Source organism: Panthera onca, chromosome B4 (assembly GCF_046562875.1).
Source record: "Panthera onca isolate mPanOnc1 chromosome B4, mPanOnc1 haplotype 2, whole genome shotgun sequence".
Taxonomy (NCBI): Eukaryota; Metazoa; Chordata; class Mammalia; order Carnivora; family Felidae; genus Panthera; species Panthera onca.
This window is the reverse complement of record NC_138345.1, coordinates 67521011-67539179: the sequence shown is the minus strand read 5'-3', so window position 1 is coordinate 67539179 and position 18169 is coordinate 67521011. Positions and strand designations below refer to the sequence as shown.

The window sequence follows — 18169 nt, the reverse complement described above, 5'->3', positions numbered from 1 at the left end:
TTTTTATCTCCAGTAACTTTGTAACGGATGATGTTTAACTCTTTGCCTCATAGGAAGCAGAGAGCCAGATTTCTGCAAGTATACAGGACCTGAAGTAACTAGTAAATTTAACCAGGCTTTATATTGTTTCCCCTTCATACATTTCCTCATCCATTTTTCTCTCCTTTATTATAAATAACTATAAGCTGTTTAAAGTCCTTCTGGAACGAGACAGGGAATTAAATAGCTCCATTCCTGGAGCTGCCAGAAACTAAAATGGCAAACTGACAGAGACACAGAACCCACATATAAGTTATTCTTATCCTAAACCTCCAGCACTGTTGGTTCTCCTAATGTTGCAGAACATGCTCGGAAAATTGGTGGTAAATTGAACTGCAGTGGTGCTGACTAGCTGCGTGCCCGTGGGCACATTGCTCATGTCACCTCTCCAATCCATTTCCTCACCAAGCCGATGGAAGGACTACTGGTCCCAACCAAGTCCAAAATTACACAATAATCTCTGTTATCAATCTTAGTGCCATGCCATAAAATACCTATTTGTCTTTTTCCTAAGAGGTACTTTGTAAACCTCTTGGTTCTTTATACTGAGCCTCTAGCAATTTCTAAAACCCCTGGTGATGACTCAACACCATAAATCCGAATTTAATCTATGCTTTGGCTTCACAGTTTTATTTTTTCTTTCTTAACTCCTACGCATCCGGTTTGCAAAGAGAATCTTATGCCTTGTTACGCAATGGAAGACAGTCTACTACAATGGCATAATTTATAACCTATGAATAAAATTCATTCCACAAAACAAGCAATATTTCTTAATTAACACCATTATGTATCCTAGACTGACAGTTCCCACTTCTTAATAAAGAATAAAATTTTACATACCTTCTTATTATCGTAATTACATTTTACTTTTCCCATAATAAACCCTTGCTTCTTCTATAAATATAAAAATAGAGATTTTGACATTTTTAAATACCTCTTTCAAACAGCACACGTAAAGCTTTGCATCCAAGTTTTTGGACTTCGTCATTGGCTGAAAATGTGCGCATGGCATCAAAAATTAACAAGAAAATATCAGTCTCTTCATCCAATATCAGCAAAGTGATTTTACCTATTTGGAAAAAAAAAAAAAAAAAAAAAAAAAAAAAAAAAAAAACATGTCCCAGATAAGTAGCTGCTTTAACATTTAATGTGTTGGTTTTTACATGATGACTATAGTCTGTGGACTCTTCTTTTTGATAAACCACTTAATTCCCCCAGATGTTAGACCTATCAAGCTCTATGATCTAAGTAAAATAAATTCTCAGTACACTTTACTATAATTCTATGATTCCTAGTCAGTACCTGTAGCAAGACTTCTTTCCCTCAACTCCTGAAACACATTTCTATCTGCCTTTTAGATAACATCATTTGACTATTCCATTGGCACCCCCATATCTAGCCTGCTCCTGCTCCGTATCATCTTCGGTGATACGATCACCCAAGTTACCCAAGAGAGAAACTACCAACTCATCTTCCTTCTTCCATCCTCCCTCTCTCTTCTTACAGTCTACCTAAGCAAAGTAGGTGATTGGTCTACCAAAATTAGTCTACCTACCAATCAACTCATTACCAAGTCCTTCAAGTCTATCTTCTAACTATCTTAAAAATTCCCTTTGAAGTAGCCCCCCCCCCATTCCTATTGTATCCAGGAACTCATCATCTCTCATTTGAAATGCAAACCCAATTGTTTAATGCTTTGCTAGGCTGAAATCCCTCCCTAACTGGCTTATGCCCTGCACTGTATTTCTAAAACACAAATGTGATCCTATAAATCCCATGCTAAATCTTCTAAGGTCTTTTCATACTGTTCAGCCTGACAAACAAGACCCTTTACAAACTCACTTCATGAACCTCATCAGCCCCACTCATTCTATGCATTGCCTCAACCCCACACATGCTAACGTCTTCTGCTTACCACTAAACACTTTCTTGGATATCTCTTTGCATTTGCACCTGCTGCACTGAATGCCCTTGCCCCTTCCCACACCAAATATATTCCTGCCATAATTCAAGAGATAACCACACACAGCACCCATCCTGTTAATAAACACAAGTACCAGAATAGGAGTGTTAGTAGTAGTAAACACACGTCTGGCACATCACATGTCATCCACGGGTTAAAGCAGATCACTCTAACGACACATGTAAACCCACCACGACTCCATAAGGTAGGTGCGATCCCCATGTTAGAGATAAGAAGACTAAAGCACAGAAAGGTTAAGTGACCCAAAGTGACTCTGTTCAAGGTCCAACAACTAATAAGAAGCAGAGTTGGATTCCTTAGGCAATTTATGTCCATACTCCTAAGTCCTTTGAATGGGTTTGGCTACTCTCTTCTTCTCTAATGTTCCTGCAGTGGTTTCTGTACTTTCCCTGTTGTAAGACTTTTCTCATTAAATTGAAATGATTTCTTATACTACTTTTTATGTCTTTGCCTGTCCTGTCCAATTCAGTAGCCACTAAGTACGTGTGGCTTTTTAAACTAAAATTTAAATTATTTAAAAATTGATTAAATTAAAATTTAGTTTCCTATGTTTCAAGTGTTCGATAGCACATATGGCTACTTGTCATGATACTGAAAGGTGCAATATCTCCTTCATTGCAAAAAGTTATATTAGACTGTGGTGTTGGACTGTGAACTTCTACACTGTAAGAAGGTTGCCTCATCTGCCTTAGAATTCTCTGATAGCGAGCACAACTGTCAGTGCCCAACAGCTACTAAATCAATTAACTAATAAGCCAAACAATAAACACAATCCATAAGTTAACCTTGGATAAGTATCTGAAATGAACTTTAAAACACATTAAAAACGGTCTTACAGTGCAAAATTCTACATGTCATATGGAAAATACTAACGTAACCAGTCTTTTCAAGACCCATGTAAAATTTTCTAATTGTCTGCACATTGCTGACTTCAATATATTCCAGTGTTGGGAGATTTTTCAAATTCATAAACTCTCAGTTTCCTGTCCATTGCGAAAGGAAAACAAACAAAAAAGAAAAAAGGCTCCCAAGGATGGGTTTAAAATAAATCATGGTTAAGACTAGCTGGCACATCTCACTGTATATTGTAATAAAAGGCTGTGTTGAGGACCTTCTGGCCTCTCCGACCCCTCTCCTCTCATACTCTGAACTTCACCCTCCTTCTTCCTCTTTCTCCTATCTTGTCCTCATTACTTAACAGGGCCAGTGAAGGCATTTAAAATCTTTCCACCCCACAGGTTCAACCCTTATCATGCTTAGCATGATAGGTATCTTCCTGGGTATTTGCATGCTACTCTCTCGACCTAAAGCACCCTCCACCACTTTGAGGGGGAAAACCCCTCCCTATCACCATGATTAGCTCCCCTGTGAGCAACCTTTATTCTCAGAACCTTATATAATAGCAAGTGTCCATCACAGCAATGATCACAACTATTGCACTGAACCAAGATTCTTTGTTTTCAGGTACATAATCCTCCAAGCAGAAGTGTCCTCAAGGAAAGAACCTGATATGTGGACTCACACCCTGTTTCTACTAGTTATTGGCTGAGGCAACCTCTTTGTGTTTAAATGTCCCTCACTAGAAAACTGAGATCAATACCTATCTCAAGAGACATTCTGCGGATTACGTTTGTAAAAGCATGTGAAGTATTTTACATGTGAAGCCCGGCATCTAACATGCATTCAAGAAGTAATGTTATGTAGTTTTAAAATATTACTATTATGTCATACCCTAGAACATACAGAAAACATATTAGAAATATAATGAAGAAAGGTAATAATGACAAGGTCATATTTAGCCAACAAGCTAATGGGAATGTGACGTGTAGGGCCAGGTTGGGGAGCAAAGCTGGGGACAGAAATTAGGTTTGGGAAAAACACATAAGGTGATGCTTAAAGCCAAAGATATTGGGTGGGATTTTTGAGGGAAAAAGTATATTCAAAAGAGATAGGATGAGAAAACAGAAACAGAAAGAATTTTGGAAGCCAGATATTTAGGTTATATTCTTATTCTTTAAAAAGACATTTGGCTAATCATTTAAAATACTTCTTTAATTTGAGTCACCATTAAAAATATACATGTGTATATATTACCTGAAGTTAGGAGGAGATCTAAGGCCTTTAGTCCAACTGTTAACAGGTTTACACTGGCATTATGAACTGTTAGCATTTTAAGAATCAGTCTGTAATTAAAAACAGAAATGAAGATAAGAGTGAATTATCATATCTAGATGTTTGCTTTTTCAGATATTGTGTTTCACTCACCTATATTTTCATTCATCTCATTGTATTTCATTCCCTACATTGAATCTTGTGTAGTTTTACTTCCATTAAAACTGAGCCAGACTTATAACAATTAAGAGGGCAATATTATGAGTCTCAATAAAGAAGTTACACCTTTTTCCTACGAATATTCAAATTCAATTATTAATTACTTTTACTCAACTCCATATCCAAAGTATCACAAAGAATTATATACATCAAGAGATGAAGCTCATTTTTATGTGTGATATAAACTTGTGAATTACATGTTATGCATGTTGATATATTAAAATATACAAAGGTGTAATAAAGATGTTAGTTTGTACAGATAATTAACAATTCACATGAATAATTAAATCATTCATTTTTACTAATTTTGAAAGAGGAATTAATAATATTTTATCATAGTGAACAGTATTAATCAACAATATTCAATTAGTTCAAATTCATTAAATTTCTCCCTGAGCTAATCATTTCTAAAATACACAATTTTTAGTCTGTCTCTACCTACTAGTATTTAGCTTTACATCATTAGAAGAAGACAGAGCCTGGTGACATTCACCAGTTGGCAAGGTGAGAAATTGAGACACTCTGTCCCTCTATTCCCTGTCAATTCTCTTCCAACCCGCATTGCCCTACAAGCCCCTGCACCACACCCCCACGCCTGACTTCATCTCTACACCAGATTTCTTCTTTGGTACTATAAGCCTTTGGTGGAGAAAAGGCCTTGAATATGGGGAGATTATGTTTTACAATAAAGTTTGCTGGGAATGATCTAACATGCTCCACTACAAAAAGCAGTGTGTCTACCTTGTTCACACTGCTTCAGGCCTAAAGTAGGAGTGAATAAATGATGAATGGAGGGTAACTGAATAAATGAATGAATGAGTGAATGAGACTCCCTATAGGAATGATCATGTAATTTAATTTGAACAGTCGGTTTGTACTGGAATTTGACTAGATAAGTTTTCTAAAACTCCCTAAGTTATAGATTGCTAATCTTTGGGGATTTTGGAAATTCTCACCCAAACCAAGGGACAAGTAACATTTCAGTTACTAATTACAGTTAAATTTTATATAATTCCACATTAAATGCCATATACTTTATTTTTTTTTTAATTTTTTTTAACGTTTATTTATTTTTGAGACAAAGAGAGACAAAGCATGAATGGGGGAGGGGCAGAGAGAGAGGGAGACACAGAATCCAAAGCAGGCTCCAGGCTCTGAGCCATCAGCCCAGAGCCCGACGCGGGGCTCGAACTCACAGACCACGAGATCGGGACCTGAGCTGAAGTCGGACGCTTAACCGACTGAGCCACCCAGGCGCCCCAAATGCCATATACTTTAGAACTGACTCATAGAATCTCAGAAATTGGTTTGGAGATGATTAGCATACAGTAAATGTGAATATGTCCTTTTCAAAACACTCTTTAGATCCTGGAAACTGAAGAACAACAACACATAAAACATCAAAGATGGAAAAACAAGCACAGATAAGGTCACCTATGAACAAACAGCTCTGATCTGTTTAGATTTGCAGCAATGGTTGATACTAACAAACAATACAAAGATGTTACATTTGTTTTGCATTAAAAAAACGTTTTTTACAACCTATTATGTCATTGAAAGCAATCGGTATTCACTTCTCTGTGGTAAAGAAAAGTCACATTAGTTACCCGGAACACCTAAGGTTAATGCCAGAAGACAATTTTTAAATGTCAAGGAAAAAAGCTATCCAAAAAGGATTTTCCTGGAAACACTTTTTTCTTCAGAAAATTTTTTCTTCACTAATTATGGCTAAAGAAGTGGTCTCATCCATGAAGTCATTGTGTTGCAAACTGCCGTAACCAACATAGCTGGTAAAACAGCTATCAAGATTCGGCTGCAGATGTGCTAAAAGGTAATTTCCTCTTTTTTCTTCATTTTGAAAGCTGCGGTTTAAGCTCATAAATATAGATGTACGAATATAGAGGAAGGTACTTTTTAAAGACAGTAAAGCATAAACTTCAAAATTACTATTGACAGAACTTTTCAGTACCTTCATTTTTTTAACAACTAGTGGCTTATATCAGTTCTGCAATTAAAAATTAAAATACTTCTCGGTTTGAATTCATAAGTAGTCATCAAAAATCGAAAACTTAACCAACTGTATAACTGTATCATTACATTATTAAAATAGTAATAGCACCTAAATTCTACCTCAAATATTGGCTTTCTAATTCAATTAGAGAACATACTCCTGAGTCGAAAACTCTCTATAAATGTAAGCCATTGGTTCAGAAAAAATACCCGCATTTTAAAGGATTTTACCAGATTGGCTTGGATTACAAATATATGATATACAAAAGGTGGGGTTGTCATATGTACAGGTAAATAACAAAGTTTGTTTTTACACATCTGTCGTACTTACTGGTGGATCCCAAGTACTTCCCAATCATGTCCAATATCCTGCGGTCCCATTAAGCTTTGCATTGTATTTGGACAGATTTCTATCAATTTGCATAGAAGTGACCAACCCACCTGAAAGCAAGAAAATCAAATATTCACATCTTTTAAACATGCTAATGGAACAGATTCATTCTATGTGGAATAGGTGACTACAATATTTTTAAGTAATTATTTTAAAACAAAATGATATCCTAAAATGCTTACTGAGGAAAGCAAGCCATATATTTAAAATACATTTTTCTCCAAATATCATACCAAAAGTGCATACAAAAAAATAGTAAAGCGTTTCTGAATGATGAAGGAAATAGACTGTCTATTATCTAAGTAAAAAGAAATGAAATGAAACACAAAAAGTAGTTTCAGAGAACATACCAAGATTATGGAAGTACAAGATTTTTAAGTCACATCTACCTGACAGTTGGTGGTAGGAAAAAAATGAAGTGGTTGAAATGGAGGATTAGAGGAAGTTGGAGATTTGATAGCAAAGTAAGTTATTAGGAAAGACTGCCCGCGCAGGTAGGGTAGCTAGAATAATTAGCAGAGAAGTAGAACTGTCTGATGGCAAGCTAATGTCTGTCACAGGAAGAAGAGAAAGGCGCTGTAAGAAAGGAGGTAGAATTTATCAATGGATCCCTCTAGGTTTCTTTAGAACATCTAAATATGAGTTGATGAGATGTCGGCATCAGAAATGTCCCTAGACTTTTTCACATTTCCAAATGAAATATGATCTTACTGATGTATTTTAAATATATCTTCTTTCAGTACGTTCACATGATACCAACTTGAATAAGCTGCTCTTTACTTCTGGAAAAATACAATTTTTTTAAATACAACTTTTTTTAAAATGCGGTATTTGAATTTCAGACAAGAGATTAAATTTAACTCATTCCGCTCTATAGTCCTTTCTAAATTTAAGGAATCCTCCATTCTTTCTCCTATACTACAGAACTAGATTTGATATAGTCAGAAAAAAGAAAACCCAAATAGAAAATGCATAAATATGTAGCCTCTAGAGATTTATGAAAAAGTGTCTAAGTATGATGTGTGATAAATGCCGATATTAGATGAATCCTGACAGTGGGATTCACTGTTGGTCAGAATTACCCAGAGAACGATACAAAATAGGAAAGGTAGGACTTGAGCCAGATTTCAAAGGAATTAGAAACCCGGGCATTCAAAAAGGGAAATGGAAGCCTCTGAAACTGATAAGCTGTAGGGAGAGTAAGGTGCTGAATGGTAAAGATAGGGCTGTGGGAGGGCTCTTGCTAGACAAAACCCGATGCATAAACGAACCCAAGTGATGCAGAGCTCAATAACAGCATGAGAATTTCTGAGCATCCAATGAGGGATAATGGCACAAGTTTGTTGTTTACAGGAATAAACAAGGTATATTTCCTAAAATAAAAATGATTCCACAAGATCTCTTTACAACATTATTTCTTAATGTTTTCTGAATTAAGCATGAATTGCTTTACTCTGTCATTACATCCTTTTACATAATGTCAAATTGCTTGAAAAGGCAGCAATTTCTGACAGCTATTTTTACCTATATTTAAGTAGGACATCCTCCTCCATGTAAGCTGAAGAGACATTGACAATCCAGCTGTCATAGAAACTGGCTATTTTTGTGCTTGCGTAAAACACACCGAGAATTTTTCCCAAGTATTTAAGAAAATAACATTCGGAACAGCTTCCAGTGGAAAATAAATCACAAATCACATAGAATGCACTACTCACTTCTGTACCTGCATGACTGGCTCAAGGAGAAAACCTGTTTTGTTTTGGCTGGTGAATAAGGAGCATCAGTAATTGCTTTGCAAAAAGACTGAGGCAACTGAACCTCTAGGATTAAAGAGAATCACTGGCAGCAGAGCAGAGGTAACAGGTGACCCATTAACCTACTCAATTAAAAGCTTATCTTCCAGAGAGAAGGTTCCTATCCCATGCAGTTATAATACAATTAAATTGGTAGTTTCACTTATTGTAATTATTCCGTAAATTCCAGCATCTAATTAATGCACAATGGCAAAGAGTCTAGGGGTTAAAGACAATTTTAGTCACTCTCATTTATTTTGCTCCCTTACTTCAAACGTTGAAACTGTGTGGATAAATACAAGTAACGTAAAATTAAGGAGCACAGAGAAATGATGAGATGCCTGTCAGAAAAAGGAAAATACAAGACAGCTAGCCTAACTACTAATTCCCTAAAGACTGTCATTTATTAAGGGGCATTAATAAAATATAAAAAAGACCTTGAAAATGCAAATTTGGAATCTGGAATATCATGTTAAATGAACTCTGGAAACAAACTTTCTTTTAAAATTTTTTTAATATGTACTTATGTTTGAGAGACAGACAGAGCCTATGTGGAGGAGGGGCAGAAAGAGAGGGGAAGACACAGAATCTGAAGCAGGCTCCAGGCTCCAAGCTGTCAGCACAGAGCCCGATGCAGGGCTTGAACTCTCGAGCTATAAGATCATGACCTGAACCAAAGTCAGACACTTAATCAACTGAGTCACCCAGGTGCCCCTGGAAACAAACTTTAATATTTACTTTTGAATTCACCTTACCTTCTTAAATTCATCATTCAGTAAGTTTCAATTCCGCACTTCCAACTAATTCAACGTAGAAAGCATTAAAGAATATCTGTACTAATTATGCCACAAATATGAAGAAATTTGAAACAAAAAAAAAAAACCACTTCCTTTTAAGTGGGGTATTAAAATATCAGTAGAGAGGGGCGCCTGGGTGGCTCAGTCAGTTAAGCGTCCAATCTCACGCAGGTGAGAAGTCATGATCTCAGGGTCTGTGAGTTCAAGCCTTATGTCGGGCTCTGTGCTGACAACTCAGCCTGCTTCAGATTCTGTGTGTGTGTGTCCCTCTCTCTGCCCCTCCCCTGCTTGCTCTCTCTCTCTCTCTCTCTCTCAAAAATAAATAAACATAAAAAATGTTTAAATATCAGTAGAAAGACCTGTTTCTACATCTCTTTCATAAGACCCATGATAATTAAAATTGATAATGTAATAGTGCCTGGCTTGGCCAGGGTATTGGCAGCAAACCACTGTGTTTCTTACTTGCACAAAAAGCTTGTGAATTCAGCAGCTAGTGGACTACAAGGTGGAAAGTGAATCTGAAAATATATGAAGACTTGAGTCCTGGCTCTGTCTTTAGCTTTGTGATCCTAAATGAGCTACTTAACTCTGAGGTAAGAGTGGCCAGTGAGATTTCTGAAAGGACACGGAGATTCCAGTGAGAATCAAATGATGTCAAATACATAACGCATTTTGCAGACTGATACACGTATGGCGCTAAAACTAATAATTTCATTCCATTAAATACCAAATCAAAAGACAATTCCTTATTTCCTTGCATCCTTTGTCTCTGGTACCCACTGGACAAGGATATCAAGTGACATTCATAACTACTCCAGACAAACATGTCCAGGCTTGGGCAGCTTCTAAAACAAAGAATGAAATGGTGCGTATGTTCCAGCTTCCCCTGGATTCTCAAGGTTAGCACTGTCTCCTCTGCACCCTGCAGACCAAGCCCTCCCAGGGCCCTAAGGATTCTGAATTTCACCCAACAAGGGGACTCTCTCTATCGAGCATGGAATCCAAGGAAGACAGGCTGCCAGACAAGGCACTTTTGAACACCAAAGCAGAGGCAAGTAAGAAGGGATGATGTGGGTGGAGAGCAATGTGACTCATATTTCATGGGCAAAATTCAGACACTGGGTGCTAAATGGAACATTGTCTTTATCATGCCTCCATCTTTCCATGATTTTGTCTGCTAACAACTGAAAATCAATAGTCAGATGGGAAATATTTCAGTTGAAGAAAAATTAAAATAACCATTTATCCCAGGTAGAAATATCCTCACAGAATGGGGCGTCTGGGTTAAGCAGTCGACTTGAGCTCAGGTCATGATCCTGGGGTCTGTGGGTTCAGGCGTCGCATCAGGCTCAGTGACAGCTCAGAGCCTGGACCTGCTTCGGATTCTGTGTCTCCCTCTCTTTTTACCCCTCATGCTCTTTCTCTCTTTCTCTCTTTCAAAATAATAAACATTAAAAAATATTTTTAAAAATAAATAAAGATAAAGGAAGGTAGGTGTATGGTTCATCCAAACCAGACATAGCTGGATACCGAGATGAACATAAAAGGTGAAGGTAGATAGACACAGATTTGGAGATCTCCAGATAATTTCTTACTTCTGTTTAACCTCTTCAGTATTAAAAAACACTGGCTTTCTGACTACACCTTCACAGAATTCAAAGTTCAAATCTCTTTCCCTCTAGCACCCAGCAGCATGCAAATGACAAAGCTGCTTTCAGTTCTCTAAATCTCAAAATCTACAAAGGAAGTTAATACATTAGGCAATAATTTGTTTTGACTGTAAATCATCCTTAACTATCACCTCAGGACCCCCTTTTTTAAACATATTTGAGGTATTCAGCAAATTTGCCAGTTACGTCTTTTTATTAATTTAACTACTACTAAACTTTCTTACTGTTACTTATTCTCCTTTCCCAAACTATTCACTCTTGTGTCATCTCTAAGACATTCTGTCCATTGGTAAAGATTCTTAGAATAATTCGATTAAATGCTGATGAACTCATCCAGCCAATAACAGAACTAAATCTCAACCCATTAGTATTTCCTGCCCACCACCAACCATATTCTGTAGGTCTGTGGTATAAATTCATCTCTACAAAACCATTAGGGGGCATTCAGTGGGCCCTTTCGCACCATTAACATTTGATAATGATTTGACAACCCTTCCTTCTTAAAGTCACAGTCAGTGGTCTGTCAAGCCAAATGTCAGAAATAACCCAGCACTTCTGGGTACATAATATTGACAGAAAAACATCTATTTCCAAAGGGAAGGGGGAATGGGCAACATGAAAACAATTCCTTTTACCTGCTGCACACTAGCGACTCTCATATACAAGTCCAAGACGATCAACACAGGCACGTGGACTTTTTTGCCGTGAAATAACTTGGAGGCTGGAAAAGAAGGGGGTAAGGGAAAAGAAGCAAAGTGAGGATTCACGCACCCCCTTTTGGGTCGGAAACAAAAGTGGGCGCAAGACCTTCCTGGTATTCTCAGCTCCTTTCTTGCCCTAAGGAGTAGAGAGCGTTTGTGGTTTCTCAAGAGTCCAGGTCTGTGCAGCTCCAAAGTGCGAGAGAGAAAGTTTGCAAAAGAGGCAGCGCGGGGGTGGGGGATGGGGGGAAGCAAACAGTTTGCTTGCAGATGATTACCGTGGTCCGCGTACGTGAACACCAGCAAATCCTCCAGAATTTGGACCAGGGTCTCTATCTGTTTTCCTTCCTGGACATTGTTCAGCCTGACTATCAACTTCTTCAGAGTTTCCTCGTCCTCCTCCTCGCACCCCTGACAGCTACCACTGGCCATGATGCACCCTGCTCCAAGCCGACCGCCCCTCCCGCACGAAGGCCGGCGTCCCGGGCAAGGCGCAGGGGCGCCGCGGCGGCTCTCGGGGACGAGCGCAGTTCACGGCCCGCAGCCAGCGCTCCCCGCCGGCCCCATCCGCACCCGTGCCCGCCTGTTTATGAGGAAGGCGGCGGCTCCCCGCCCAGCTCTGCCCTCCCTCTCTGCAGCCCTCCTCCTCGGCTTCCTCCTCCCCCACCCAGGCCCCAAACACGAGCTCAGGGGCCTGCGCGAGGCTCGGCCGGGGTACGGCGCCCGGCAGAACCGCGGCGGGCGTGCGGGTCGCTGCCTGAGCGGGGCCCCACCGGGGGACCGCGGCCCCGGCCCCCGCGCAGGCCGAGACCCGAGACCCGACCCCCGACCCCCGGAGGGCGCCGCCTCCCGGGACCGGATCCCGCTCGCCGTGGCGGCGCAGCCAGGAGTCGCGGAGGAAGAAACTGACTCAGCGCGCTCGGCCGGCTCCCAGGCCCGGAGCCCCGCAGCCGCGGCGGGAGGAGGCGCGCGGTCTGCAGCCCGGCGGGCGACCCGCCCCGCCCCGACCGCCTGAGCTCCTTCTGCCCCTCGGAGGGTCTGGAAACTAGAAAAAAGGAAAATGAAAGCCTCCGCCTATCTCAGATCTAAGAATAGAAATCTGGGCGTTGGGAAAGGAGGACACCGCCCAGTTGGCCCCTTTTAGGAAAACATGTTCTTTAGAGTTCCCCCTATAGGGAGATGAGTAATTCTCTACCTCCCCCCCTCCCAGGGATGGAGAGAGATTTTTGCAATCAAAATGAGCCCAACTGAAGACTTTTTTCTATGGTTGTTGTGGCTTTTTGTAGGGAAGGAAATAATCACACACACACACACACTTATCTAAGCTCTGTTGGCTTAGTAAGTAAGCTCTGTTGGCTTAAGTAAGTCCACTAAACTTAACTTTTCAGGAAAATTTCAGTTCGCACTCTGTAGGGTCTTCGTAATCAAGGCACTCCAAAGTAATCAGTCCTCAGCACTATTAAAACTAAAGAGAAACACTGGGGAAATGAAAATAAAAACAGAAAACCAGAAAGGGTGAAACATACAATCCTATACATTGTTCCGTTAGTACTGAAAAAAACTTAGTAGTGTCTGTAACCCTAAAGTAGAAAAAGAAAAAATTATAAGTACCAAAGTAAAGTGTTTTTCAGGAAGAGAAACCTAAGCAAGAAAGCAAGAGCCGGTGTCGACAAGGCTGGACAAAGATGAACTGCTGCCTTCAGATGATCTGTCCTGGGGGTCATATACAGAAGTTAGCTCTGCAGCTTTAGACGGTGTGCTTTTGCTTTAGTTGCCTTATCCTGATGACAATTCTGAAATGGGTAAGAGGACTACTTATCTTTCTTGTACTAATGAGGACATTGAGATTTAGAGTTGATAAGATAAGACTATTGTAAGAGTCGCACTCACGGATAGGAAGCTGAGAGCCTTGACCCAGGTAGTTCTCTTAATGCCAAGCTGAAGGTTCTTTACACGCTACCCCTTTAATCAAAATGAGCTAGGTTTCCTAATATGTTAGTAAATTTGCAAATTCTAATTCAATCTCAATATTGTGAATACGTATGTTGTCATAAAAACTTTTATATCTTTCACAGACACATGCTAAAATTTCAGTTCAAATGAGAGAACCGCTAGGATTTGCTTCAGAGTAATCCAGGAGTGAAGAAAGGGGTGATATAGATGGAGGCAGAGATGAAATAATACTAACTTTTGAATTGATAGTTGTTGAACATAGGTGATGGGTTCATGTGGTCTATGGCACTATTTACTCTGTATAAATTCTCCACAATGAAAACAAAACAAAAAACTCTCAACATTGTTATCTTTATCTTACCTGCATTATATCCTTTTCTAATTGGTTTCTGAACTTGTTTCAACTTCTGACTAACCAATCAATATCTCCAAACATTCCTAAAAATTCTCCCTTCCATGCCTTCCTCCCCTTTCCTCTGATTCTGTTTCTCCTCCCCAGTCTGCTGGATATTTTCTTGCAAAAAATCAAAAACTACCTCCCTTCCAAAGAAAAATAAATCTAAATAAAAAAGTGTCTCCTCTTGTCCGCAGTTCTTTCATCCACCTCTTGACTATTGAATACTGTGTGTTACCCAGATTGTCGGAGAGGTAATACAGAAACATAAATATTCTGCTGCAAGCATTCTGTCAAACTACTGCAGTGGTCAGGTAAAGTATCTGCTTAGCTTTCAAAAATGTTAAATTGATTAACTAAAATCCCAAGACACATTAACTCTGCAGATAGTTAATAGGACTGAAAAGGAAGGCTACAGGCAAAAATTCTTGATAGGGGTGGTGTTCAGTGGAGAATAAAATGGTGCTGGAATATTTGGCTAACTTCCTAGGAAGAAAAAAAATAAAATACATGGCTTATTACAGCAAACACTAAAACAAATTCCACGTGGATAAAAATGTTAAATGAAAATTATTTTAAAGAGAAAATATAGATAATAGTTATTTAATCAAAATTTTATGGGGAAACATAAAAGCTAAGAAAAAAAGCACAGAAGATTAGTATATGTGACTCCTTAAGAACTTAAATTTTCTACTGTCAAGGAAAAAAAATAGGAGTAAAAAGCAAAGGATAAACTTAAAAAAGGGGACAATACATATGAAAAAAAAAAAAAAACAATTAGACTTAATCTTTTAAAAGTTCTTACAAATCACTGGGGGAGGGGGTGGCAGTGAGAGAAGAAAAGGCACTCCACAGATATCCCAGGAAAAAAATGGGTTAAAGATCTGAACAGGACATTCACTATGAATGGACAATAAGAAAATTATGTTCATAACTATACAAAAAATTGTATTCCTCATTAGTAACATACAATGATACAATGTAATTCTCTGTGTATGTGTGTACAATAGCAATAGTGAGAAAGTAAGAGAACTTGAGAATAGATGTAACATTTTTTAAATCACTTATGAAGAGGGGCGCCTGGCTGGCTCCGTCCGTTGAGCTTCTGACTTCGGCTTGGGTCTTGATCTCACAGCTCCTGGGTTTGAGCCCCGCGTCGGGCTCTGTGCTGACAGCTCAGAGCCTGGAGCCTGCTTCGGATTCTGTGTCTCCCTTTCTCTCTCTCTCTCTGCCCCTCCCCCACTAGGGCGTGTGTTCTCCTCTCTCAAGAATAAATAAACATAAAAAAAAATAATAAATAAATCCTTATGAAGAAATTATTAAACTATGTTAAAAGGCATTAACAAGGGATAAATAAATGGATGGACCATGTCAATTAATGAGAAGATTAAATATCAAAAGGGTGGTAGTTCTCCACAAGGTAATAAAAACAATGCAAGTCTAATGAAAATCTCAGCAAAAAAAAAATGTTATAGATTTAAACAAGAATGAAGGACCTAGAATATCCAAGACACTTTTGAAGAAGGACAAAGTGAGAGAATTGCTCAATTAAACATTGAGTCGGGACCTCCATTGCCTTTTGTTAATTTTCCAGAGGAAAAAAAGTGCCAATGATTGGGTGGGATATGGAGCAACCAGACTACCTACACAGAACTGGTAGGGGTGTAAATCAGGACAATCACTTTGGAAACCAACATGACAGTATCTAGTAAAGCTGAAGATGTGTGCATCCTATGACCCAGCACTTTCTCTCCACAGTTATCCCATGGGGACACTCACATATGTGCAAGGGAAGTTGTATAAAATGCAACACTGTTTAATGCACTGTTTAATGCAACAGTGCCTGGGTGGCTCAGTCAGCTGAGCATCTGACTTCAGCTAAGGGCATGATCTTGCTGTCCGTGAGTTCAAGCCCCACATTAGGCTCTGTGTTGACAGCTCTGAACCTGGAGCTAGCTTCAGATTCTGTGTCTCACTCTCTCTCTGCCCCTCCCCTTCTTACTTTCTCTTTCTCTCTGTCTCTCTTTCTTTCTCTCTCAGAAATAAATAAACATTTAAAAAAATTTTTTAAAAGACTAAAAAAATGTTCAGTGCAACATTTTTTGCTTATAATGAAAATGAAAACCACTTGAATGTCCCATCAACACTTATACTGCATATATTTATATAACGGACTTATATAAACCTGTGAAAATTATTGAAGTAGAGGTCCATGTATCAACATGACTAAATAGCAGAAAGTATAATACTAGGCTTTTATAAAAGTTACAGTAGGATACATATTCTACTATGATATCAATAATGTTATAAAACATGCAAAGTTGCATCTACTTTAGGGATATATACATATGTAATAACAGTACAAAAATTATACATAGGAATAATAAATTCTAGCTAGTGGTTATCTCTGGGAAAAGGAAAGTAGAAACAGATCCAAGAAGAATTGGAAGCTACAAGTATGTCTGTAACTTTTTTCTCTTAAGCTTATTATTGGGTACATGAATGTTCATTATATTATTATCTATACTCTATATTTCTAACTTATTTCATAATAAAAACAATCAGATGTATGTGCAACTTCCCTGGTGCTCAAAATAATCAATAAAGCAACAGATTAATTCTTTTTACTCACCAAATTAACCAATAAGTCTTTGAAATTTGTGAGCTTGTACATAAGGACATAGTAAATTATTCATAACACAAAAGTATGACATAAATTTATAGAACTTTGATCCAAATTTTGCTAACAAATAATAAAAATGTACCTGCCTAATGAAACCGCTGAAAGTAGATAAGATAAACTCATGTGTAACAGCGGTTCTTGTTAGATGATAGAATTACAAGTGATTTTTATGGTATTTATACTTTCTCTGTGTTTTTCAAGTTCTCCACAGTAAACGTGTATTATAACAAGAAATAAGGGGCGCCTGGGTGGCTCAGTCGGTTGGGCGTCCGACTTCGGCTCGGGTCACAATCTCGCGGTCCGTGGGCTCGAGCCCCGCGTCGGGCTCTGGGCTGATGGCTCAGAGCCTGGAGCCTGCTTCCGATTGTGTGTCTCCCTCTCTCTCTGCCCCTCCCCCGTTCATGTTCTGTCTCTCTCTGTCTCAAAAATAAATAAAACGTTAAAAAAAAAAATAAGGCAAAGTAATTTACAAAATACAATTTTTTACCTTAAAAGTAGAAAACTTATTTGGAGAATATGACTTACTGAAGTCCAGTGGACTCATTGGATATGTGCTATAATTCAAAAGTCTACATAGCCCACAGATGATAACCCAAGTAATGTAGTCTAATTCTCAGAAATATTTCATGGATGTCGTATATTCCACAGAACATCTTGGATTTCGTTCTATACCCACACCCTGACAAAAGAGTCTCTGGAACAGAACAACCCTTCCATGAGTTTCCGGTACTTGGTGGAATAAGTGAATGAATGGCAATGGCAGACCAGAGGAGTAAAATGATCTTCCCAGAGTCATCACTAGAAGGCAGAGCTGAACTGCATCACACTGAGCTCTTAGACTCTCAGTCCAGACTTTTTCCATCATTTTTTTGGGGGGTTTTTTTTTAGGTGAGTTTCATTAAGCCAGAGACGGGCTGTCTAATCACTGAACCCACACTTACCCTTTATCATCTGTGCCTTATTTATACAGAAAGCAACTTTCTTTTCTGGTTTCTGAACTACAGATAAAAATTACCGCTGCACTCATGATGTGATATTTTCCTATCAGTTGATATAATCTCTCATTAAAGTCAACTCTGATATACTCTGAGATTATAACAGCAGAGTATCTGTAGTCTTCATGCTTGGTTTGCTCAGGAAAGCAGCCTTCCAAATTTATATGCTGTTATCATATCCTTGTTTAAAACTTTTAGAAGTGCATATATATATTGAGAGTGTCATAGAAAAACAGAAACAAAAGCATAAAAAATTAACCCAATATCTATTTCACCCACAATAGATCATTGTCCATATGATGCTGGGCACCTTATAAGTAATTAAAAATATTTGGGGGATTAAATAAAATAAATTCTTGATCACGGTACTTAACCTCTGCTGGTAAAATAATGTTAAGAATAAAAATAATGAAATGATTAATATTTATTAT

At 38.5% G+C, this 18169-nt stretch overlaps 1 protein-coding gene across 1 annotated transcript in view; it reads right to left on the bottom strand.

Annotated features, from left to right (window-relative positions):
* The window catches only part of LRRK2 (leucine rich repeat kinase 2), a 136502-nt gene extending 123745 nt beyond the window's left edge, over nt 1-12757 (bottom strand). Inside the window, exons 1-5 of the mRNA XM_060657922.3 lie at nt 11992-12757; nt 11651-11736; nt 6696-6805; nt 4118-4206; nt 974-1108 (exon numbers count right to left, since the gene is read on the bottom strand). Of these exons, the coding sequence (XP_060513905.3) occupies nt 974-1108; nt 4118-4206; nt 6696-6805; nt 11651-11736; nt 11992-12145 (574 nt within the window). The 5' untranslated portion in view covers nt 12146-12757. The remainder of the gene's footprint in view (nt 1-973; nt 1109-4117; nt 4207-6695; nt 6806-11650; nt 11737-11991) is intronic.
* Nucleotides 12758-18169: the final 5412 nt, after the last annotated feature.